The 26214-nt window shown below is 39.7% G+C and overlaps 1 protein-coding gene across 11 annotated transcripts in view; it reads right to left on the reverse strand.

Annotated features, from left to right (window-relative positions):
• Positions 1-26214, reverse strand: part of TENM4 (teneurin transmembrane protein 4) — a 1569569-nt gene that overhangs the window by 21805 nt on the left and 1521550 nt on the right. For 7 of the 11 annotated variants that reach the window (XM_073661697.1, XM_073661699.1, XM_073661696.1 and 4 more), the window contains 7 exons: positions 21536-21655; positions 19049-19310; positions 14775-15042; positions 14448-14591; positions 12694-12943; positions 11924-11944; positions 3227-3459 (listed from right to left, as the gene is read on the reverse strand). In XM_073661697.1, coding sequence (XP_073517798.1) covers positions 3227-3459; positions 11924-11944; positions 12694-12943; positions 14448-14591; positions 14775-15042; positions 19049-19310; positions 21536-21655 — 1298 coding nt within the window. The remainder of the gene's footprint in view (positions 1-3226; positions 3460-11923; positions 11945-12693; positions 12944-14447; positions 14592-14774; positions 15043-19048; positions 19311-21535; positions 21656-26214) is intronic. The other 4 variants (XM_073661700.1, XM_073661695.1, XM_073661693.1 and 1 more) reach the window with 1 other exon arrangement.

Here is a 26214-nt window from a genome sequence, read left to right on the forward strand (position 1 = left end):
AAAGTCGCCCTCCCCGCGCATTTCATTAATCTCTCCGAGGCACAAATAGAAAAGATTTAACCCATAGGAACGCGGAGTGATGGAGTCTATGGGGCGCAACGACAAAAACTGCACCAGGGCGCCTTAAAGGGGTAGTTTCAAGTTTCTATAAAGTAAGGGTGGAGTCGCTGACCTCCTTCCATCCCAGTTCGGCGCCCGGTTTTCTACACTTTACTGGCTGTTTTCTAAGCTTTTTATCCGGGATTCGGCAAATAGTAATAAAAACTACGATTCCCATGAGCACACTGTGACCTTGTGTGCGCTGAGCTCCTCCCACCAGACTCTTCCTCAGTCACAGGTGGTGCATGCATGCCCTCTGTTGAGAGAACAGCGCCATCTAACTGTAAAGAGATGGAGATGCACCAGAGATACCGCGCATTACACATTTTTTGCAGGATTCATGTCCTTTCTTCCTTTCAGAAACAGCGCCACCCTAGCCTACAGGTTGTGTCAGGTATTGCAATTCAGCTTCACTGAAATGAACAGAAGGTAGAGTTGCAATACCACGTACAACCTGTGAACTGGAGTGTCGCTGTTTCTGGAAAAGATGTTCTTAGTTTTGAGTAGCCATTTCATGGAGGGGTTCACTAAGAATTTAGGACCAGATTGGAGATAAATGGAGACATCATGGACATATTTTATGGTACACAACGAGCCATATATCATCCTGCAATCACTTAACCCATTCTTTGCCAACCCTGCTTCACCTGACGTCGCTGCGTAGTCCCTCGGAGCCCTAATTTGCGATCCTACAAAGCAGATGGCTGGAAAAATGATTTCCGAATTCCGGCCGTAAAAAGGTACAAAATCCTCCCCGAGTCACTTTACCGCTGGCAGCTTTAGAAAGCATTAGGAGACCCATTTGCCTCCACTCCGGCCCTTTAAATAATGTGATAATTGGATTTATAAATTTACAAGGGGCTAGCGGACTATTAATTGCCCCGCGCTGGATGATGAGTGACAACAGAACAGGGTCGGGGGAGATATCGAGTTACTTAATCCTCGAAAACTTAGGCTTGGGCTTTGGTTTACGGTTCACCGCGATGACAAAGGCGTGCGGATAACTCTTCCTGAAAACCGTTCCCTTCGGATATAAAAATTTCAGGACGTCTAATTCTACATATGGTGGAGACATTTCACCGTGGACGAGGATTACAATTAAATTATGAAAAAGCAGCCGAGGTCTCATATGGCTCGATTTAAAAGTCACTTGTGGTTTGGGATTGATTGAAGGCAGGGAGGATTTTTTTCTATTTTATTTTTATTTTTTTTTTCCGGTTTATGGTGCTTTGAGTATATCTTTTTTTTTTTGTATGTTAATCTTTGCCTCCCGGCATTTTTTTTTTTGTGGAAAATGGGAACAAAGGGACGAAAAAGTAATGAAATAAATCCTCCTGGTCCCGTTCCATAACTTGTGATATATGAACGAGAGCATTTCAGAAATGCGAGCGAAATCCTTCATGGGGAAAATTAGTCATTTACTATAACATTTCAATGCTTAAATGAACCGATCATCAGGTTAATTGATTTTAAATTAATGGGTTTGTCCAGAAGAAAAAACTTTTTTCTTTCTTTTATTATTTTTAACTTTTTTTTTTTTTATTTATTTTTTTTAAACTTTTTAGTTTTGGTGGCATTGCAGCTTAGTTAGCCTCGTTGCTTCAATCTAGCTGTGCTGCAGTACCAGACTCAACCTAAGTGTGGCGCTGTTTATGCCACGGTTTACTAAACTTGTACAGCCCCTTTTAAAAGTTCAAAATTAGGACTTCTCCAGAAGAAACAAACAGCATCTGACTACTTAGTCTGAGTTTTTTTCGATTTTTTCCGAGTTGGGAACTAAAGGGAAACGTCAAGTGACCCTTCTGGTCTAAGTAGTATTAGAGAGGGGCACTGCGGGCTACCTATTGTTTTTTTGAAGACCTTAATCCCGATATAAAATAATACTCATCTACGAACAGGCGCCTATTAGCTGCAGTGGTCACAAGAACAAAGGAAGACACAGCACCGACATCGGCCCAGGAGGAGATAAGAATATATTTTTTCTATTTTATAGGAGACACTACAGCAGTTACGACAACCCCTTCAAGATGGTGCAACCATGCCCTTTAGTTAGGACTAGGATATTGAAAAAAACTCTCCTTTAATCTCCCATACATATTAGATGGTTGTTGGCTGAGCAAAGGTTTGTCAGACATATCTCTCCATATTTTCTCATACTCAGGAGCTCAGGGGCGGGCCGAGTGCTCCTCTACTCTCTATAGGAGAGCTACGGCAAGAGGTGGTCAACAAAGGGATCAGCCATTAGAAATCAGCAGGACGCATCCTTCTTTCCACCCCAACATCATTTGTAGGGGAAGAATCTAGAGGCCCCAATACAAATTAACACCCTGATATACTTTAGTATCGGGGCCTTTAGGTTAGGTCACCAATATCAGACCAGTGAGGGTCCGGCATTCCCACCATTAAGATAATTGAAGCCAGTTCCGAGAACGGGATGTGCTGTTGTAGCTTCATACAACATAAAATTCCCTCAACCAACCACCGCTCCAGGTAACAGCTGATTAGAGGGCGTGTCGGGTGCCTTCGGTGACATGATGTGGATGACCCATCCCTAAGGAGAGGCGAATAATATCTTACACACCAGGAGAATCCCCATGTAAGGGTTTTAGGGAATATGTAACTGTTAAAAGGAACTCTCCCTTATGGACCCCCTAACAAGTGAAACTTTAAAAAATAAATAAATAAGAAATCCAGAATCGAGACTTGACCACCATCTTTGGAAAATGCTGGTCACTGGCTCAATTAATCAATGGGAGTAACAATTCAAGACCTCCCCAAGAACATGCAGCTCAACTGCTGTCACCCATAGACCACATCCCCTATTATCAATCAGTGGCTTCCGTCTTGTTAACAAGTTCCTCTCAAGAGCAATGGTGGAAAACTTGACACTCTTTTCCTTTCCAGTTGAGAGGTCACAACCAAGACATAAGACATACTCAATTGTTCTAAGAATAAGACATGAACTTTGAAGGAATACTTGAGCCTTCTCACATCCAGGAGGAAGCCTCAAGATGTTTATCTCCAATATTCACCCGTCTATCTCTAAAACACTGGTACAGAGGAGTCATATCCGGGTTTAAAATCTTGACGGCCATTTTGTACTCATGGTTATCAAAGTTTTCTTTACCTCTAGGGTTGTTAAGAGAGGCTTCTATGGATTTGCCTCCATCTCCACAACGTGTGTCATCGAAGGGTAGACACTGGTCTCCGGTTCCGGCCACTACTTCTGAATTCTTCACGACGTCCTTCACAACTGTGGTTGACTTTATCCTGTAGACCCGTCGGCTGTTGGTGTCGGAGAGAAGGATGGCGCCAGTGACTGGGTCTGTAGCCAAGTAATATTTATGGGCCGGGCTGTGGCTGTAATTAATGCAAGGAAACAAAGAAAGATGGTCACATTTGCCCTCCGGAACATCAAGGAAGACACAAGGTCAAGCGTAGGAGGCAAAATGCAAAATGTGATTATTCAGGAACCACATGCGCAAAAAAGACCAGGCATTGCAAAATAAAAAACGAACAAAGACAGAAATAAAACTATTAAAAAGTCTATATGTGAGCCTAAACCTAAAGCCACATTCAATAGCACAATGGTAAGCAGTAAACAGGCCAAATATCTGATGCCTCGAATATGCAACCCAATAGACTATTTAAAGAAATTCTTGAATACACCAACATGTTAAACCTGAAGGCATCTGCTTAGCAAAGGTTAAACCCATAAATGTTCTCGTCTTGGAGACCTTTAAATTAAAGCCGAGACTCCTTATTCTCATGGCTTCGAAATCTTTTCTTGAACAGTTGAAAAGAATCAAAGAATTCACCAAAAAGGAGCTGGAAATAAAAGGTAATTCTAAGTCTTAGTTTTTTAATTCTGTATGCTCCTGAAATAATACTGCCCCCTATGTACACGGAACTACCTACTATAATACTGCCCCTATGTACAAGAATATAACTACTATAATACTGCTCCTATGTACAAGAATATAACTGCTATAATACTGCTCCTATGTACAAGAATATAACCGCTATAATACTGCCCCTATGTACAAGAATATAACCACTATAATACTGCCCCTATGTACAAGAATATAACTACGATAATACTGCTCCTATATACAAGAATATAACTACTATAATACTGCCCCTATGTACAAGAATATAACTACTATAATACTGCTCCTATATACAAGAATATAACTACGATAATACTGCTCCTATATACAAGAATATAACTACTATAATACTGCCCCTATGTACAAGAATATAACTACGATAATACTGCTCCTATATACAAGAATATAACCACTATAATACTGCCCCTATGTACAAGAATATAACTACTATAATACTGCTCCTATGTACAAGAATATATCTACTATAATACTGCCCCTATATACAAGAATATAACTACTATAATACTGCCCCTATGTACAAGAATATACCTACTATAATACTGCCTCCTATGTACAAGAATATACCTACTATAATACTGCCTCCTATGTACAAGAATATACCTACTATAATACTGCCTCCTATGTACAAGAATATAACTACTATAATACTGCCCCTATGTACAAGAATATAACTACTATAATACTGCCCTATGTACCAGAATATAACTACTATAATACTGCCCTATGTACCAGAATATAACTACTATAATACTGCCCTATGTACAAGAATATAACTACTATAATACTGCCCCTATGTACAAGAATATAACTACTATAATACTGCCCCTATGTACAAGAATATAACTACTATAATACTGCCCCTATCTACAAGAATATAACTACTATAATACTGCCCCTATGTACAAGAATATAACTACTATAATACTGCCCCTATGTACAAGAATATAACTACTATAATACTGCCCCCTATGTACAAGAATATAACTACTATAATACTGCCCCTATGTACAAGAATATATCTACTATAATACTGCCACCATGTACAAGAATATAACTACTATAATACTGCTCCCTATGTACAAGAATATAACTTCTATAATACTGCCCTATGTACCAGAATATAACTACTATAATACTGCCCCTATGTACAAGAATATAACTACTATAATACTGCTCCTATGTACAAGAATATAACTACTATAATACTGTCCCCTATGTACAAGAATATAACTATAATACTGCTCCTATGTACAAGAATATAACTACTATAATACTGCTCCCTATGTACAAGAATATAACTACTATAATACTGCCCTCTATGTACAAGAATATAACTACTATAATACTGCCCCCTCTGTACAAGAATATAACTACTATAGTACAGTCCCCTATGTACAACAAATATAACTACTATAATACTGTCCCCCATGTACAAGCATATAACTACTATAATACTGCTTCTATGTACAAGAATATAACTACTATAATACTGCCTCCTATGTACAAGAATATAACTACTATAAAACTGCCCTCTATGTACAAGAATATAACTACTATAATACTGCCCCTATGTGCAAGAATATAATTACTGCAATACTACCCTGTATGTACAAGAATATAACTCCTATAATACTGCCCTCTATGTACAAGAATATAACTACTATAATACTGCCCCTATGTACAAGAATATAATTACTGCAATACTACCCTGTATGTACAAGAATATAACTACTATAATACTGCCCCTATGTACAAGAATATAACTACTATAATACTGCCCCTATGTACAAGAATATAACTACTATAATACTGCTCCTATGTACAAGAATATAACTACTATAATACTGCTCCTATGTACAAGAATATAACTACTATAATACTGCCCTCTATGTACAAGAATATAACTACTATAATACTGCCCCTATGTACAAGAATATAACTACTATAATACTGTGCTTATGTATAAGAATATAACTACTATAATACTGCCCCCTATGTACAAGAATATAACTACTATAATACTGCCCCCTATGTACAAGAATATAACTACTATAATACTGTGCTTATGTATAAGAATATAACTACTATAATACTGCCCCCTATGTACAAGAATATAACTACTATAATACTGCCCCCTATGTACAAGAATATAACTACTATAATACTGCCCCCTATGTACAGGAATATACAGTAACTACTATAATACTGCCCCTTATGTACAAGAATATAACTACTATAGTACTGTCCCCTATGTACAAGAATATAACTACTATAATACTGCCCCCTATGTACAAGAATATAACTACTATAATACTGTCCCCTATGTACAAGCATATAACTACTATAATACTGCTTCTATGTACAAGAATATAACTACTATAATACCGCCTCCTATGTACAAGAATATAACTACTATAAAACTGCCCCCTATGTACAAGGATATAACTACTATAATACTGCCCTCTATGTACAAGAATATAACTACTATAATACTGCTTCCTATGTACAGGAATATACAGCAACTACTACAATACTGTCCCCTATGTACAAGCATATAACTACTATAATACTGCTTCTATGTACAAGAATATAACCACTATAATACTGTGCTTATGTATAAGAATATAACTACTATAATACTGCTCTCTATGTACAAGAATATAACTACTATAATACTGCCCTCTATGTAAAAGAATATAAATATTATAATACTGCCCCTATGTACAAGTATAGAACTACTATAATACTGCTCCCATGTACAAGAATATAACTACTATAATACTGTCCCCTATGTACAAGAATATAACTACTATAATACTGCCCCTATGTACAAGAATATAACTACTATAATACTGCTCCTATGTACAAGGATATAACTACTATAATACTGCCCTCTATGTACAAGAATATAACTACTATAATACTGTGCTTATGTATAAGAATATAAACTACTATAATACTGCTCCCTATGTACAGGAATATACAGTAACTACTATAATACTGCCCTCTATGTACAAGAATATAACTACTATAATACTGTGCTTATGTATAAGAATATAACTACTATAATACTGCCCTCTATGTACAGGAATATAACTACTATAATACTGCCCTCTATGTACAGGAATATAACTACTATAATACTGCCCCCTATGTACAAGAATATAACTACTATAATACTGCCCCCTATGTACAAGAATATAACTACTATAATACTGTCTATGTACAAGAATATAACTACTATAATACTGCCCCCTATGTACAAGAATATAACTACTATAATACTGCTCCTATGTACAAGAATATAACTACTATAATACTGCTCCTATGTACAAGAATATAACTACTATAATACTGCCCCTATGTACAAGAATATAACTACTATAATACTGCCCCCTATGTACAAGAATATAACTGCTATAATACTGTGCTTATGTATAAGAATATAACTACTATAATACTGCTCCCTATGTACAAGAATATAACTATTATAATACTGCCCCCTATGTACAAGAATATAACTACTATAATACTGCTCCTATGTACAAGAATATAACTACTATAATACTGCCCCCTATGTACAAGAATATAACTACTATAATACTGCTCCTATGTACAAGAATATAACTACTATAATACTGCTCCTATGTACAAGAATATAACTACTATAATACTGCTCCCTATGTACAATAATATACCTATTATAATACTGCCCCTATGTACAAGAATATAACTACTATAATACTGCTCCTATGTACAAGAATATAACTACTATAATACTGTGCTTATGTATAAGAATGTAAGACTAAGAATCATAATTTTTTAATGCAAATATGATTTTTTTAGCTTTTTTATTTACAGTAGAGCTATAATTGATCTACAGATTATTTAGAAGGATCTGGATGGTTTCTCTACTTCGTTTGTATAATTCCTTGATAAGATTAGATTATTATTACTCCGTCTGTTACTGAATATTTAGGATAATGGTGTCGATATGGTTCTTATTCTGCAGACTTGGAAATATGCAGAGAAGGTGAAAATGTTGTGATCCGGCTCATTTACGTCGTGCATTTGAAGCGCCCGTTGTGCTCCATTAGGGGGCAAATTGATACTGCTCTGTGCTCTGGATAACCCCCCCTCCCGGCACACTGTAATTAACCCCCATAAGCCTGACTACAGACCTTCCTTACACAGAGGAATAAGCACCAAACAGGGCAGAGAAGGAGATGGGGAGAAGCTAAAATCCCAGATTTTCCATCTGTAACATGTAGATTATTAGCTTCATTATTATCTATTGTTACCTGTGTAAACAGGTACGCGAATGCATCAGCGCAGAAGAGGAGCACAGAGCGGTAACATAACCAGATTGCTTGTTATTCTAACACAGTAACTTGAGTTATTAGGATACAAAATTAAACAAGGTCAGCAGATTATTAGAGGCCAATAAAATGTTTTGCAATCTAAACCTAAGTTACTTCTTTGGATAGAAGCGCTCCTAATGGGAGTCTATGATAAGACACAGTTAGGTCTCAAGTTCCTTCTTGGTGGGTCGCTTCTAGCATGTGTTGCACTAGCTGCTTTTGTACTCTGAAGCGCGGCCCCGGTCCCGTGCGTACAGTACTTCTTCCCCTCACATTGCGGATCTCACAAATGTCCCACTAACACGATCTGCTTGCTTCTGTAGGCTCGGGTCTCACTCATTCACTTCTGGCCCCGATCACTTAGCTCTGTTTCTGGTCACTCGTAATAGCGGCTATAAGTCAACCTCGCTGCACTGCACGTTCGTCCAGCTACAGGTCCAGAGTCCAACTCCTCCCCTTCACTGCCCTCCTGGGCCTTTTATATTTACTAACCGTGCCAGAGCTGTGTCTCCTCCAATCTGACCTGCTGTCTCCTTCAATCTTTTCCCTCAGGGAACATGCACTTAACTCTTCAGTTCCAACTAATGTAATTCTCTCTGCTTTCTCTTTTCCCATCATCTTTGACCAGTAAATGGCGGTGTTCCTTTGCATAATGATAGGGGGCATGGTGCTCCACCAAACCGAATCCCCTTCAGACAAAGTCGCTGACTGTACAGCTCATTTGTTACAATGTGTCACTTCAAGGAGCAACGAGCTGAGCCATTTGTGGGGGGCATGAAGCTGAGCAGTTTCTTAGAGAACATAGGGATGCAGAGTTTTTTTAGGGAAATAGAGCTGCACGGGAATGAGCAATTTCATGGAGGATATGCGACTGCACACTTCCTTAGGAGGTAGGGGGGATTCACCAGTCTTGATGTAGCTTATTGCAAAGTGTAGAGTGGCACAGTTTCCTGGAGGGCGCGAGGCTGCCCCGCGCTCCAGGAGGGCGCGAGGCTGCCCCGCGCTCCAGGAGGGCGCGAGGCTGCCCCGCGCTCCAGGAGGGCGCGAGGCTGCCCCGCGCTCCAGGAGGGCGCGAGGCTGCCCCGCGCTCCAGGAGGGCGCGAGGCTGCCCCGCGCTCCAGGAGGGCGCGAGGCTGCCCCGCGCTCCAGGAGGGCGCGAGGCTGCCCCGCGCTCCAGGAGGGCGCGAGGCTGCCCCGCGCTCCAGGAGGGCGCGAGGCTGCCCCGCGCTCCAGGAGGGCGCGAGGCTGCCCCGCGCTCCAGGAGGGCGCGAGGCTGCCCCGCGCTCCAGGAGGGCGCGAGGCTGCCCCGCGCTCCAGGAGGGCGCGAGGCTGCCCCGCGCTCCAGGAGGGCGCGAGGCTGCCCCGCGCTCCAGGAGGGCGCGAGGCTGCCCCGCGCTCCAGGAGGGCGCGAGGCTGCCCCGCGCTCGTGGCATTGCTTGTACCATTTATTTAACAGAACACTGTTACAAGCCGTCAGCTTTGTGAGCAGGATTAGGTCAATAAAAAGTTTTCCAGCCTTAAAATATAAACTTTATTTCCATTCACTGACAGCAAGCGTAAATCTTACAAACACTGACCTATTGAATAAAGACTGGATGACCCCCTCTTACTCTCCTCCTTAATCATAGTGGGGAATTCCTTTTAATAAAGTGTCACTAATTAACGCTGAGAAGAACAATTGTGCCGTCCGGACGGCTAATCATGATTGGTGGATTCTCCTGGACTAACGAGCAGGAAATATTATATCTGGAATTACTCCCTGAATAAACTGCGCCGGAGCTAATTAACCATGAAAGACACAATGCTACAACGGGTCTAATATTGCAGCTCATTGCCGGCAACGTGAGGAGCGAAACCGCCATCCATCACGTCTTACAGTATGTATCAAGACGAGCCAGGCAATTAGCCAAGCAGCCCTCGTCTTAAAGTGAAGATTTCAGCAGCGAGGAGTCCGGGTGACACATTCCCCCCATCCATCTTCTCCATGCATGACGGCATGCAGAAAACCAGGCTCACCAGCCACGCCAAGATGAATGGATGGCAATGTCTGTCACTGATTAACGGTGCCAGGTTCAATCTCTGCTAAAACCATTAGATTCCCATTTAAAGGCACATTATGCTGAAAAATGACTGGTGTAATAAATGGCGCCCGCTTTGTACGACAATTATATGCGGGAAGAAAACAAGATTCTTAGATAAAAGTCAACATAGAGGATTTTTTTCCTATTTTTCTGGTCCATAGGTGGCACTGGATCAGAGATGTTTTCAATGATAACAGATGGAGCGATTTTAAGGAAGATATCTAGGGAAGTACGCTGTAGACCCCTGCTCCTCGTAACTAAGTCTCTGCTCTTTAGAGTCCTGTTCCTCTTGAACTAGACCCTATATTTTAGCGTATTGTTCCTCTTGACCAAGTCCCGACTCCCTACTACTTAGAGCCAGGTTCCTCTTGAACTAGACCCTACTTTTTAGAGCCCTGTTCCTCTTGACTATGTCCCTACTCTTAAGAGCCGTGCTACTCTTGACTAAGTCCCTGCTACTTAGAGTCCTGTTCCTCTTGACTAAGTCCCTATTTCTGCCCTGTTCCGATTGAAGACCCTACACTTTATAGCAGTGCTCCTCTTGACTAAGTCCTTACTCTTTAGAGCCCTGTTCTTCTTGACTAAGTCCTTACTCTTTAGAGCCCTGTTCTTCTTGACTAAGTCCCTATTCTTTAGAGCCTTGTTCCTCTTGACTAAACCCCTACTTTTTAGTGCCTTGTTTCTCTAGAACCAGACCCTACTATTTAGAGCCCTGTTCCTCTTGCTCTAAGCCTTACTCTTTAGAGGCTTATATGTCTGTTTAAAGCAAATTCCACCTTAAAAGGGGTTTTCTGGAGCCGATCACATAGGGCCCCATTGGATAGGACATCCCATGATTACTAAAGTTCCATGTGATAATTGGGTGGCAGCTCCCCTAGTTTGACAGTCAATATTTGTAGCATCTCTCCACTCTTACGAATAGGCCAACCTAAAAGGGGCAAATAGAAATGGGGGAGGCGTAAAATACACAACCCCCTTTAGATGCCTTCAGACATAAAGATGTAAGAAAATAAGGTTCTTGAGCCCTCCATCCCACAATTCCCATCATGCGCAACTGCTCCAAAGTGACCTAAGCCCCTCCGTCACTGCTCATAAATTTTCAGTCCGTTCATTGCCGAGTTCCCTTTTTGCAATCCCTGAGCAACAAGAAGAAGACTAGGTCGTAATTGATAGCCATTCTGAACCCTTTTAGAGACAGAAATCAGTTAAATCAATGGATGGGAGTAGAACTTTTAAAAAAACAAATTAAGGTGGCATTCCCCTTTAAGAGCAAAAAAAAATAAAAAATAAAAAACATTATATATTTATTATTTATCTATTTTATATTTTAACAAAGAAGAAAAAACACAATAGAGGCTAGTAGGTTTGATCAGCAATTAACCCTCCAATGACTGGTGGATTCCTAAAGGGGCGCACAATAAAGTTGTGCGGGTTTACTTTAAGATGGCACCGAGAGCTGAGCAGCTCTTACCTGTGTCTGAAATCCTTATTTCTGAAGAGAAGACAAGAGGGACGGAGAGAAAAGAAAGGGTTAGTAAAAGACGTAAGAAAGTAAAGAGGTTAATTTAACAGTCAGAGAGATGAAAACTCAACATGTTACACATGTAGCAGAGCTGAATTTGCCGGGGAAGTCATTTTTTTTGCACACGGTTATAACCCACTGACTTGAGAAAAGTCAGTGGGTCATCCTGCAGACCTATGTAAAAAAAAAAAAAAACAATGACAAACTAAGATCAGCATTTTGCTTTATCATTATTTTTTTTAATATTCATTTTTTTATATTAATTTGGCCATTAGGGGGCACTGGTTAGCTGTCATGATTAAAAAGGAAAGAGGCCAGGACAACTCACCGTTGAGCAGAACTTAACAGAAAAGCCAAAAAAAGGAAACCGCCCCTGTGTTCAATATACTCTCAGTAATAAAAACGGCTGAAATATTATAACTAGTATTGGGCAGAGCCCCCCTGCCACTAAACGGAGGTCCACCTCTACTGACGGCATTATTTCTACCCGAAAACGTCTTTTAAAAAGGAAGACAAGTTATGAATTTCCAACGATCAGTTGGGATCGGGGAAACTTGTGGCCAGATTTACATTTTCCCGGCAGCGGCCACTACAGGAGAAAGAAGGTATTACATGGCGCCTCTTCAAATGAATAGGCTGGGTCCTCCAAATTGAGAGTGGTTATTTTTTTAGGGACAAAATAATAGAGTGATTCTCTCTGTGATGTGTACTCTAAATACCTTAGCTCCAGGATGTTGGTGACATTGCCGGAGGGGAAGATTCTTCGGATGTAGTTGAAGTCTCCAACATAAAGGCTCCCATCGGGGCCACAAGTCAGGGCCACTGGTGCCAAAAGTTTGTTACCATCTGCTAAGCCGTTGCAGCTAGGGCAGGAGATGCTCCGGCGCCGCCCATTGCCCATGGTGCTCCCGATCACGGCCGGCTGCTGGGAAATGAACTGATTTTCTCCGTTGCCTTTGTGCAGGATACCTGATCCCAAGAAGAATAAAACTGGTTACTCTTCTTACACAAATACATCGAATATTTTTATATATCAGAAATATGGGGTGATCTTTCCCTTTAAGAGGATTACCGCCTAAATATTCAAAATGTAAATAAGAGGGAGGGAACATATGTCTTCTTAAAGGGACACTACATCTAAAGTTCTGAATTTTCTCAATTTGAGTAGTACAGGTGAATGTAACCTTTGTTCCCTGTAGTAAGACAGAATTCTAAGAGTCAAAATTCAATCTTTTTTTTGGGCAGATATATTTAAAGAGTAATATTTTTATTTAATAAATCAATAGTAAACATGAAAATAAGCAACTTTATAATATATATTATCAGTGAAATCCACTTCTTTCTTCTCTTGGACTGATTTTTCACTCTCAATTCATTGATAAAATCTGTATTCAGCGAAGACAGATTTTTCTATTATTGAGATAGGAAATGACAGTTGGTACTTTTAAAATTCTATAAAGGGAGGAGCTAGAGGAACACAGACATTCTAGGGAGGAGCTAGAGGAACACACAGACATTCTAGGGAGGAGCTAGAGGAACACAGACATTCTAGACAGGAGCTAGAGGAACACAGACATTCTAGGCAGGAGCTAGAGGAACACAAACATTCTAGGAAGGAGCTAGAAGAACACACAGACATTCTAGGGAGGAGCTAGAGGAACACAGACATTCTAGGGAGGAGCTAGAGGAACACACAGACATTCTAGGGAGGAGCTAGAGGAACACACAGACATTCTAGGCAGGAGCTAGAGGAACACACAGACATTCTAGGGAGGAGCTAGAGTAACACACAGACATTCTAGGGAGGAGCTAGAGGAACACACAGACATTCTAGGGAGGAGCTAGAGGAACACACAGACATTCTAGGGAGGAGCTAGTAGAACACACAGACATTCTAGAGAGGAGCTAGAGGAACACAGACATTCTAGGCAGGAGCTAGTGGAACACACAGACATTCTAGAGAGGAGCTAGAGGAACACAAACATTCTAGAGAGGAGCTAGAGGAACACAAACATTCTAGAGAGGAGCTAGAGGAACACACAGACATTCTAGGGAGGAGCTAGAGGAACACACAGACATTCTAGGGAGGAGCTAAAAAAAAACACACAGACATTCTAGGGAGGAGCTAAAAAAAACACACAGACATTCTAGGGAGGAGAGGAACACACAGACATTCCCACTTTAAGTTCTTTAAAAATGGCAGTTATACTTCTCCATAGAACTTTATAGGCACAATCTGTCATCTCCTATTTCAATAATGGGAAAATCTGTATATTCTGAAAACAGATTTTACCTTTGAATTGAGAATTTTGAGACTGAATGATCAGTCCAGGAGGAGAAAGAAGCAGGTTTCTCAGATAAGATGTATTACAAAGTTTCTTATATATATTCATGTGTACTATTGATTTCTGAAAAAAAAATAAAAAATTATGTCTGATGAATAAAAACACGAATACAACGTGGTATCACTCACCAGTCTGTATATTGAGTGCGTGATGTTTGTCCAAAGACCATCCCCCCAGTTTGGACGCCTCGATTTCATAGCCCTGTAATATCGCGGTCCTCTTCTCCCAGAGAATAAGGTCAGGGCAGGATTCATACTCATATCCTACAGACACTGGGAGGGAAATAGAAAGATAAAAAAAGAGGGTAGTGATAGCCGACTACTCCAATTAGATATAAAGGCCATTATCTTCATTTTTAAAATTTCAGGGTGTAAATATCACCCAGAAACAGAGATTGTTGCAGCTTTGGGTGTGAAGGAAGTATAATACAAGCTTGAACTAGTCTGACAACTTACCGAAAGCTTCTGACAACCCGTAGACCTTTTGACTGTACACATCGGTCTTATCCCAAATGAAAAAGTAAGAGAGGTCCGGGGCAGCCGCAAACCACTTCCTGAAGAGACGGCCCTCGACTGCGACCATCAAGTGGACTTTCATGAGGTTGAATGGGATGGCGAGGTGAGTGAGGCTGATTCTCAGGACGGACTTGTAACCTGCGTTCCGTGTGCTCAGATAATTCAGTTTGATTTTAGTCCCAGGGATTTTAATTTCTTCTTGTAGGGCCTTTAAAACAAAAAAAAAAATGCCAATAATGACCATCAACAACTTTTTACTGACCTGAGAAATAAGACAATAGCGCCCTCCAATGGATAAAAATGTAGCGCTTGTCAGCTGTGTACAATAAATGACACCTTAAATCCTGTTAGTGCAAATTATGGGCGTTCAACCCCATAGATGCTGCTGTCAATAGCGACCGCGGCATCTAGACCGTTAACAGAAGGAGTAAGCTCTGGAGGACTGTGAGCAATATTTTAATGGAAAAAAATTCAACTTTTCATTCCACTTTGCGTTAATCCTTGAAGTGTTAAACTTCCTGACCGCAGTTTTTAATACGTTGGGGGGGGGGGGGCAGTTTTTAATAAAGTATCAATTTCAGGGATTTTTCAATCTATAGACTCCTCAAAGTCACTTCAAAAGTCAATAGTTTCTTAAAAATATTGAAAATTTAACAATTGCTTGTAAATGTTTCATACATTTTTCACCATTCTAACAAAAAAGATGTTTGAGAAAAATGATGGGGATGTAAAAGAAAAACTAGAATTGTTACTTATTAGCTTTTTTGTGTGTGGTGTGGGACAAGTCTGGTTTAAGGATATAAACATTTAACATTTGAAAATTGCCAATTTTACAAAATTTTTCACAATTTCCTTAAATAAACACAGAACATATATGGAGCTAAATTTACTACAAAATAATTGGTAAAATTTCCTTGAAAAAAATTAACAAAATAGCTAGAAAATGTTTCACCATTCTAATACCCTAAAAAAGGACGTTCGAAAAAAAAAATGATGGGGACGTAAAAGAAACAAATGGGAAATGTTATTTATTAGCTTTTTTTTGTGTGGTGTGACAAGTCTGGTTTAAGGGAATAAAAATAAAAAATTACCAATTTTTCAAAAATTTTCTTAAATAAACACAACATATGAAACTAAATTTACCACCACTCAAAGTGCAAGGTGTAAAAAAAAAAAAAAAAAGTCTTAGAATCATGAGGATATATTAAAACATTACAGAAATGTTACCAAGTAAAGTGAAACATTTCAAATTTGAAAAATGGGGCTTGGTCACTAAAGGGTTAGATCTTTCTGGATGACGAATGTAAAGCAAGAGCTGCAGTAGAGACTGACACGGGAACGTCAATAGGAAAAAGGAAATGGAAGAGAGCTCTGTGATGCCCCCTTTGGGTTAAGTAATGGCTCCCAATATGAACCAAGAGAACGTGTTAACCCTGTGAAGTACACTCCCTCCATTTTTCCACATGAGGAATCGCAGCTCTGAAGGACGTTAAGCCAGTCATGTATTATAAATTGAGGCTAAAGGCAGAAAAACTAAATCTGCAAGTTTAGCAATATGGCTGATTTCCTCAGGCGGTAAACAACGGCACGCATGTAAAGTACGCTTTCATTTCCTTCCAGGGTGAAGTCTTCCATCACCCAGACAGGGCCATTTATCCCGCCTGAGATGTAAACATTGTTCAGGAGGCTGGGAGTCCTCGATTTCATGCTTAAGACGACTTTAAGATCTCGTTAGCTAATTTAACAAATGGCAGCTATTAAGCAGGTGGCTCCACCGAGGATCCTCGGCTAAAACTTGCTGAAGATGATAAAAGTTTAGAAATTTCTGCGTCGTGCCTGTCACTTTAAGAACGCAGGTTTGGATGTGACAAGAGTATTGTTTTTAGAAATGCTTATGCAAAAACACAAAGCTTTGGATGCGACAGGAGAGTCAATACTTGTACAAAAGCACAATTTGATTTCCACTTCCTGACCCGATTTAGAATTTTAAGGCTTCTCTAGTCACATAAAGAGCTGCATTCAAACTTTTGAACAACATTGTGTTTCCCTGCAGCTTTGGATGTGAGCGAGAATATAATTTTAGAATCTTTGAATAAATGTATCGACATTTTAGAAATAGTTCTGCTAAAACATAATTCGCTTTACTTCTTTGAAAAGGACTTTGGCTTACATCTTCTTCACTCACATCCAGAGCAGCATTCAATCTTCGGCAGATTTCCTGTTAGCGCTTTGCCTAAACTGTCTCGCATCCCCCCTGCTCTCTACAAAGAATAAGATTTTATAATCAGACCTATCTGTTAGCAAATTCCAATAGGAGGATGAGCAGAATCCTGAATGCAGCTCTGGATGTGACAAGAGAAATAAAGGTCAGGTATGAGAATGAATAGAGAATGCAGCTCTGGATGTGACAGGAGAATAAAATTCAAGAATGAGAACTAATAAAGCAAAAATCAGAAAACCAATTAGCTGCAAAGTAATACTTGTAATGATGTAGAGTTCTAGGTCTCCTTCTCCAGTCACATCCAGAGCAGTATTCAAACTTCTACAAGTTTGCGGTCAGCCCTTTGCAGAGAGTAGGAGGAAGTGAGGCATTTTCGGCAAAGTATCAGCTTTTGTCATCAGACCTATCTTAACACTTCTCTATTAGCAAATTTCAAGGGTGGGGGTGAGCAGAATTTTGAATGCAGCTCTGGATGTGACAGGAGAAAAAAAGTCAAGTAGGGAAAAAAAAAACGAAGCAAAAGAAGTCAGAAAAATAATTAGCTGTGGAGTTATATTTGTAATGATGTAGATTTATAGTTCTCCTTCTCCAGTCACATCCAGAGCAGCATTCAAACTTCTGCATGTTTCCGGTTTATACTTTGCCTAAACTGCCTCACATCCCCACTTCTCTCTACAAAGCATGAGCTTTTGTGATCAGACCTATCTAACATTTATCTACTAGCAAATTCCAAGAGGGGATGAGCAGAATTCTGTATGCAGCTCTGGATGTGACAAGATAAATAAAGATCAAGCATGAGAACAAAGAACGCAGCTCTGGATGTCACAAAAGAATAAAAAATAAAACAAAAGTTAGAAGACCAATTAGTAGCGGATTTATACTTGTAAGGCAGTAAAGCTAAAGGTCTTCTTCTCCAGTCATGTCCAGAGCAGCAATCAAACTTCTGCACATTTCAGGTTAGCTCTTTGCCTAAATTGTCTCACATCGCCCCTTCTCTCTACAAAGTATGAGCTTTTGTGAGGAGAGCTACAAAACACTTATCAGGAACTTCCAAAAGGTGGTAAGCAGAATTGTGAATGCAGCTCTGGAGGTGATAGGAGAATACAAGTATTTGAAAGAATAGAGAATGCAGCTCTGGAGGTGACAGGAGAATAAAAGTATTTGAACGAATAGAGAATGCAGCTCTGGAGGTGACAGGAGAATAAAAGTATTTGAACAAAGAGAGAATGCAGCTCTGGAGGTAACAGGAGAATAAAAGTATTTGAACCAATAGAGAATGCAGCTCTGAAGGTGATGGAAGAATAAAAGTATTTGAACGAATAGAGAATGCAGCTCTGAAGGTGATGGAAGAATAAAAGTATTTGAATGAATAGAGAATGCAGCTCAGCAGGTGATGGAAGAATAAAAGTATTTGAACGAATAGAGAATGCAGCTCTGAAGGTGACGGAAGAATAAAAGTATTTGAACGAATAGAGAATGCAGCTCTGAAGGTGACGGAAGAATAAAAGTATGTGAACGAATAGAGAATGCAGCTCTGGAGGTGACGGAAGAATAAAAGTATGTGAATGGATAGAGAATGCAGCTCTGGAGGTGACAGAAGAATAAAAGTATGTGAATGGATAGAGAATGCAGCTCTGGAGGTGACAAGAGAACTAAAAAAGCAAAAGAAAAAAAAGAAAACCAATGACAATACAAGAAATACTTGTAAGCATATTGTGTTATAGGTCGTCTTCTCCACTCACACCCAGAGCAGCATTCAAATTTCTGGCTTCCCCTAGGCGGAACTACTTCTCATCTCTTTGTGCGCCTCCTGCTGGTTATATCTCTCTACAGAAGATGATCTTATTTGGTGGAAGCTGTTGATACGGCGATTCCGAGAGTCTGTCAGCAACATTTTCATTAAAGCTTTGATGTGACCGGAGGATGAAATCCAAAACTTACAGGACACCAATGAGCCGCCAAAGTTCCTGTTTTTTTTGGGGTTTTTTTTTACCTGTATTTCAGGGACGATGGGACCCTTCTCCGAGCACGAGCTGGCAAACGCCGTGAGCGGAGCCGGCGAGAGGACGGGATTGGGACGGGCGAAGCTGCTCAGGTCACAGCTGGCGATCTCATTCTCCTCCAGTCTCATGGTGATGGTCTCCATGACAAAGAAGCGGTCCCAGGGCAACCAGAGCGTGTGCTCCTGCGTGATAAACGGCGCCCGCTCAAACCGCAACGTGATGGAGATGCCACCGTTGGTTGCCAGGTCAAAGCTGTCAAAAATAAACAAGCAAAAACACACAAATCCATAAAAAAGATGTGTACATTTATTAAATAAAATATAATTATTTTTAATTAAAAAAAAAAAATTGGGAAATCAAATTAACAAAAATCCCAATAAAAAAACAATTAATTTAAAATCAATACAATATTAAAATAAAATCACACTAGATTAAAATATATTTATATATAAAAAAAAATATAATGTCATAATGATGCAAGCAAAATGTTTAATTTCCATGTTAATTATTTCCACCTAGAGAAATATAATAACACATTTCAGTTAATTATCCCATGTCAGAGTCACATGATCTAATATATGTAATAAGCCAGTAAAAAAAATATATATAAAAGAAATTCGAAAAGAAATTAAAAGAATAAAATAAATAAAAATTAAATATTGTATTGGTCACATGATCTAATATAAATGAAATCAATTATTATAATTAATAGAAATATTATTATTATTTTTTTTTATTATTATTTACTTTGGAATTTATTCTATTTAATTTTTACCAGCTCATTACATATACATTAGATCACGCATGCCACATGATGTAATATATGTAATGAGCTGGTAAAAATGTAATAAAATAAATTGAAAATAAAAATAAAATTCTATCTATCTATCTATCTATATACATATATATATATACACACACACACACACATATATATATATATATATATTACATATACATATATATATATATATATATATATATATATATATATATATATTACATACATACACACACATAGATAGATAAATATATATAGAATAAATCTAATATTTATATTATACCATGTGACCGTCATATGATCTAATATATGTAATATGCAGGTAAAAACAATAATAAATTCCAGTACAAGTAAACAAATAAAGGAGTAATTCAATAAATATATCTAAAAAATAATAATGATAAATAACTAAAAAAAATAAAGATTTAAAAAAATAAAAAAAAATAAAATAAAAATGTTCCGATCCCCCAATGCACTAATCTGATCAACATTACTGGGTAATTGTCAATATAACACAGGGCTTGTTACGCCAGGATTCCTACAAGGCTCCAAACAAATGTATTCATGGCGTGATAACTTATTTATGATGATTGCTCCCAGATGTTTCCACGCACCTCTTCTTTGTCACATAAATCTCCTTTCCATGACACTTTTACATGTCGTTTCCACTCTACATCTGCAAGTTGAACGCCAATATAAATCTATTCGGTATATGGCGGCTACGGATTTACAAACGAGATACCTTGTGGGGCTTCGAAATTCGCATTAGAGGGTATGAGCACTTTTGCAAACCTGTTTTCATTTATTGGAATCAAACACAAATTAAAAAAAAAAAAATGCAGCCAACTTTGCAACGTCGTCTTAAAAAACAAAACAAAAAACACCCCTAATTTTTGCATACAACTTCCATGCAAACTTATTTGTCACTATGGTAACAGACTACAAACTAACCCTGTGTAGTCAGATCCTGCAGTCCTGTATATTTCTTGGTAAATACAGAGAGCAGATGAGGGTCAGATGGCACAAAGTATGTTTGAGGTCTGTAACCAAGGACACACATAACTCCGTATAGGAGCTGCATATGCAAACTGAAAAATAGGTTACAAAATTCTACACACCCTTTAAATGGCAACACAGTAACTAGAGGTCTGCAGAGCTGGGCCCCGCTGGCATCGGCCTCTTCCGTGACCCCAAAGCCGCCAATTCGCAGCAGGAGCCTGAGTCAATAGTAATGCTCCCATAGCAAACATGCAGGGAGGGGGTCCTAGACTTATGCACGTGCATTTAGAAGATGACAGAATGGAAAAGAAGAGGGGAGGGGGATACTATTTAATTTTCACTCCTGACAGCTTGTCCATAGTAACAGCTCCTCCGGGGTCGCGAGTGAATTATGTTGCAGCGCTGTTAAAATCCACTAAGCTGCCTCAGCTATCTGGCCTCAGTGATCAGTATGGCGACAGCTGTGCACTACTGTGCGGTAGTATACGTCTGACTTTAGCTCTGTATAAAGCTGAGCATTGACAGAAGACAACCGAGAGCAAAACATTTCCCCCACTAATCACAGGTCGGCCCCATAGACACCAGATCAAACCTTCAATAACCACACAACGTTCTAAAGTAAATAAACAGGAAAAGAAAGAAAAAGAAAGAAAACAGAATTATTTGATCATTTTTAAATTGTTGTAGATATTGTTACCTGCCATCTTGTCTGCTGATGGTGTAACCCAGAAGAGGTGCACTGACAAAGCTGATGTTCACACCGACCAAGGGGGTCCCATCTGATGTAATCACCTGACCGCGGATCACACAAGCATGTCTGCAAGAGGGGAAGAGGATCCATGAGATAAAAGTACAGGAGGTCATATATATATAGAGAGATAACTACTAGAATACACATTTGTTTATATTCTTGTTCATAGGAGCAGTATTATAGTAGTTATATTCTTGTACATAGAGAGCAGTATTATAGTAGTTATATTCTTGTACATAGGAGCAGTATTATAGTAGTTATATTCTTGTACATAGGTGCAGTATTATAGTAGTTATATTCTTGTACATAGGAGGAGTATTATAGTAGTTATATTCTTGTACATAGGAGCAGTATTATAGTAGTTATATTCTTGTACATAGGAGCAGTATTATAGTAGTTATATTCTTGTACATAGGGGGCAGTATTATAGTAGTTATATTCTTGTACATAGGAGCAGTATTATAGTGATTATATTCTTGTACATAGGGGCAGTATTATAGTAGTTATATTCTTGTACATAGGAGCAGTATTATAGTAGTTATATTCTTATACATAGGGGGCAGTATTATAGTAGTTATATTCTTGTACATAGGGGGCAGTATTATAGTAGTTATATTCTTGTACATAGGAGCAGTATTATAGTAGTTATATTCTTGTACATAGGAGCAGTATTATAGTGATTATATTCTTGTACATAGGGGCAGTATTATAGTAGTTATATTCTTGTACATAGGAGCAGTATTATAGTAGTTATATTCTTATACATAGGGGGCAGTATTATAGTAGTTATATTCTTGTACATAGGGGCAGTATTATAGTAGTTATATTCTTGTGCATAGGAGCAGTATTATAGTGATTATATTCTTGTACATAGAAGCAGTATTATAGTAGTTATATTCTTGTACATAGTAGCAGTATTATAGTAGTTATATTCTTGTACATAGGGGCAGTATTATAGTAGTTATATTCTTGTACATGGGGGGCAGTATTATAGTAGTTATATTCTTGTACATGGGGGCAGTATTATAGTAGTTATATTCTTGTACATAAGGGGCAGTATTATAGTAGTTATATTCTTGTACATAGGGGGCAGTATTATAGTAGTTATATTCTTGTTCATAGGAGCAGTATTATAGTAGTTATATTCTTGTACATAGGAGCAGTATTATAGTAGTTATATTTTTGTACATGGGGGGCAGTATTATAGTAGTTATATTCTTGTATATAGGGGCAGTATTATAGTAGTTATATTCTTGTACATAGGGGGCAGTGTTATAGTAGTTATATTCTTGTACATAAGGGCAGTATTATAGTAGTTATATTCTTGTACATAGGAGCAGTATTATAGTAGTTATATTCTTGTACATGGGGGGCAGTATTATAGTAGTTATATTCTTGTACATAAGGAGCAGTATTATAGTAGTTATATTCTTGTACATAGGGGGTAGATGTGCAGTGGTTAGCACTGCAGCCTTGCAGCACTGGGTTCCTGGGTTGAAATCCCACCAAAGGACAATATCTGCAAGGAGTTTGTATGTTCTCCCCATGTTTGCGTGCAATTCCTACAGCTTCTCTGGTTTCCTCCCACACGCTAAAACCATATTGGTAGGGAATACAGATTGTGAGCCCCAGTGGGGATTGTGATGATCATGTGTGTAAAGCGCTGCGGAATATGATGGTGCTAAATGAATTAAATAAATACCGTATATTCCGGCGTATAAGACGACTTTTGAAGACTGAAAAATCTTCTGTCTAGTCTGGGGTCGTCTTATACGCCGGTAATGCTTTTGAACTTTCAGAAATTGACATGCGGGGATACTCTGGGGGTGTTAATAAGCTGCCGTGGCCGTATCCCTGCCATGTCGGAGTTAATATAAGGTGGAGGGAGTTAAAATACGGTGGCGGTAGGTCCAGACAGTCAGCGCTTCTGTGCTGAAACGGACACATCGCTGCGTATTCCCAGCTCCGGACACAGCGCAGGGCTTTTGTGCCGACAGCTTTCACTTGTCACAGAAGCGCTGCGCTGTGTCCGGAGCAGGGAAGTTCGCATCGCTTCTGTGACAATATATGAAAAGCCGGCAATTCAGCAGCGGCATAAGCCGGCACCCGACAATTTAGAATAGAAAGAATAGAGCTTCACACATAGATTAGATAGATAGAAACATGTCAGTCACATATATATGAAGTACAGTGACAGTATTGCTTACTGTACTTGTCATTTAGTGTAAAGGATTTATTAAAACAAATAATAGTGTTTTCATGCACTGTCTCTTTAAAAAAGCCGGCCGGCAATTCAGCATCTGTACCCGACAATTTATAACAGACAGAATAGAGCATCACACATAGATTAGATAGATAGAAACATGTCAGTCACATATATATGAAGTACAGTGACAGTGTTGGTTACTGTACTTGTCATCTAGTGTTAAAATAACGGATTTATTAAAAAAAAAATTGGCGTGGGGTTCCCCTTAATTTTAGTCTCTAGCGGAGGTTAAGCAGACGGCTGGGGCAAATGTTTGAAGCCTGGGAAGGGGGTAATACCCACGGAGCTTCCCAGGCTACTAATATCAGCCCCCAGCTGAATACATAGCCTTTACTAGCTATTAAAATGGGGGACACCCCAAAAAAAATGACGTGGGGTCCCCCCTAATTTAATAGCTAGCAAAGGCTAGGCAGACAGCTGGGGGCTGATATTAATAGCCCAGGAAGGGAGCCATGAATATTGGCCCCCACCCAGGCTAGAAACACCAGCCGTCAGCCGACCCAGAAATGGCGCATCCATAGGATGCGCCAATTCTGGCACTTAGCCTCGCTCTTCCCACTGCCCTGTAGCGGTGGCAGTGGGGTAATAGGGCTGGGGTTGATGTCAGCTTATAATGCCAGCTGACATCAAGCCCAGGTTAGTAATGGAGAGGCGTCTATAAGACACCCCCATTACTAACCCCATAGTCAAAGTTAAAAAAAACACAAACACCCAGAATAAAGTCCTTTAATTGAAATAAACACACAATTCTTTATTGTTCTAAATTAAACCATACTTACCATCACGCCCATTCCAGCTGAAGCCAACGATCTCCTGCAATAAAAGAAAAATAATAAAGCAACCTCATCCTTACCTCTCCATGGTTCCCAGGACGGGTCCAGCTCTGCTACATCGAGATGACAGGCTGGACCGCAGCAGAACGCCGCCATCCAGCCTGTCATCCCGCAGACACTGAGAAGCGCAGGCATGCTTGCGCTCCTCAGTGTCTGACTGTGACGGCATACAGATGAGCCGACAATGAACTCAGCTCACCTCCTGGACGTCCGTCACTGACAGCGTGGGAAACTTCTACTGCGCATGCGGGGAGCAGGAGAATTTTCCCACGCTGTCAGTGACGTGCATGAGGTGAGCCGAGTTCATTGGACATGATCTCGGCTCATCTGGATGCCGTCACAGTCAGACACTGAGGAGCACAAGCATGCCTGCGCTTCTCAGTGTCTGCCGCATGGCAAGCTGAACGGCAGCGTTCTGCTGCGGTGCAGCCTGTCATGTGAATGTAGCAGAGCTGGACCGGTCCTGGGAACCATGGAGAGGTAAGGATGAGGTTGCTTTATTATTTTACTTTTATTGCAGGAGATCGTTGGCTTCAGCTGGAATGGGCGTGACGGTAAGTATGGTTTAATTTAGAACATTAAAAAATTGTGTCTTTATTTCAATTAAAGGACTTTATTCTGGGTGTTGTGTTTTTTTTAATTACTTTACTAGAAATTCATGGTGGTCATGTCTAATATTGGCGTGACCCCATGAATTTCGGGCTTAGGGCCAGCTGATAATGCCAAGCTGGCCCTAACCCCTTTATTACCCAGTGAGCCACCGCACCAGGGCCCTGGATGAGTTGGGTACAGCGCCAGAAGATGGCGCTTCTATGAACGCGCTATTTTCCGGGGTGGCTGCGGACTGCAATTTGCAGCGGGGGGGACCCAGAAAGCTTGGGCCTCCCTGCGCTGCGGATTCCAGCCCCCAGCTGCCTAGTTGTACCTGGCTGGACACAAAAATAGGGCGAAGCCCCACGTCAATTTTTTTAAAATTATTTCATGAAATAATTTAAAAAAAAAGGCCTTCTCTATATTGTTGTGTCCGGCCAGGTACAAATAGGCAGCTGGTGGTTGGGTGCAGCCCGTTCCTGCCTGCTGTACCTGGCTGGACACAAAAATACGGCGAAGCCCCACGTCAACATTTTTGGGAAAAATTAATTACAAAATTAATAATTTAGGGACTGCATCTTTATTAACCCCTCAATTGTCATTTAGTGTTAAAATAAAGGATTTTTTAAAAAGAAAATTGGCGTGGGATCCACCATCATTATAGTCTCTAGCGGAGGTTAAGCAGACGGCTGGGGCAGATGTTTGAAGTCTGGGAAGAGGGTAATACCCACGGAGCTTCCCAGGCTACTAATATCAGCCCCCAGCTGAATACCTAGCCTTTACTAGCTATTAGAATGGGGGACCCCCCCAAAAAATGACGTGGGGTCCCCCCTATTTTAATATGTTTATGAGTGTCAGTTTTCCTGCTATATACCTGCATGTCATAAGAATTTAAATTAAAAAAAGGACAATGTTAAATTCAAATCTGTTTTTTT

Source organism: Phyllobates terribilis, unplaced genomic scaffold (assembly GCF_046119375.1).
Source record: "Phyllobates terribilis strain yellow unplaced genomic scaffold, ASM4611937v1 Scaffold_2__4_contigs__length_985480577, whole genome shotgun sequence".
In the NCBI taxonomy this organism is placed as follows: Eukaryota; Metazoa; Chordata; class Amphibia; order Anura; family Dendrobatidae; genus Phyllobates; species Phyllobates terribilis.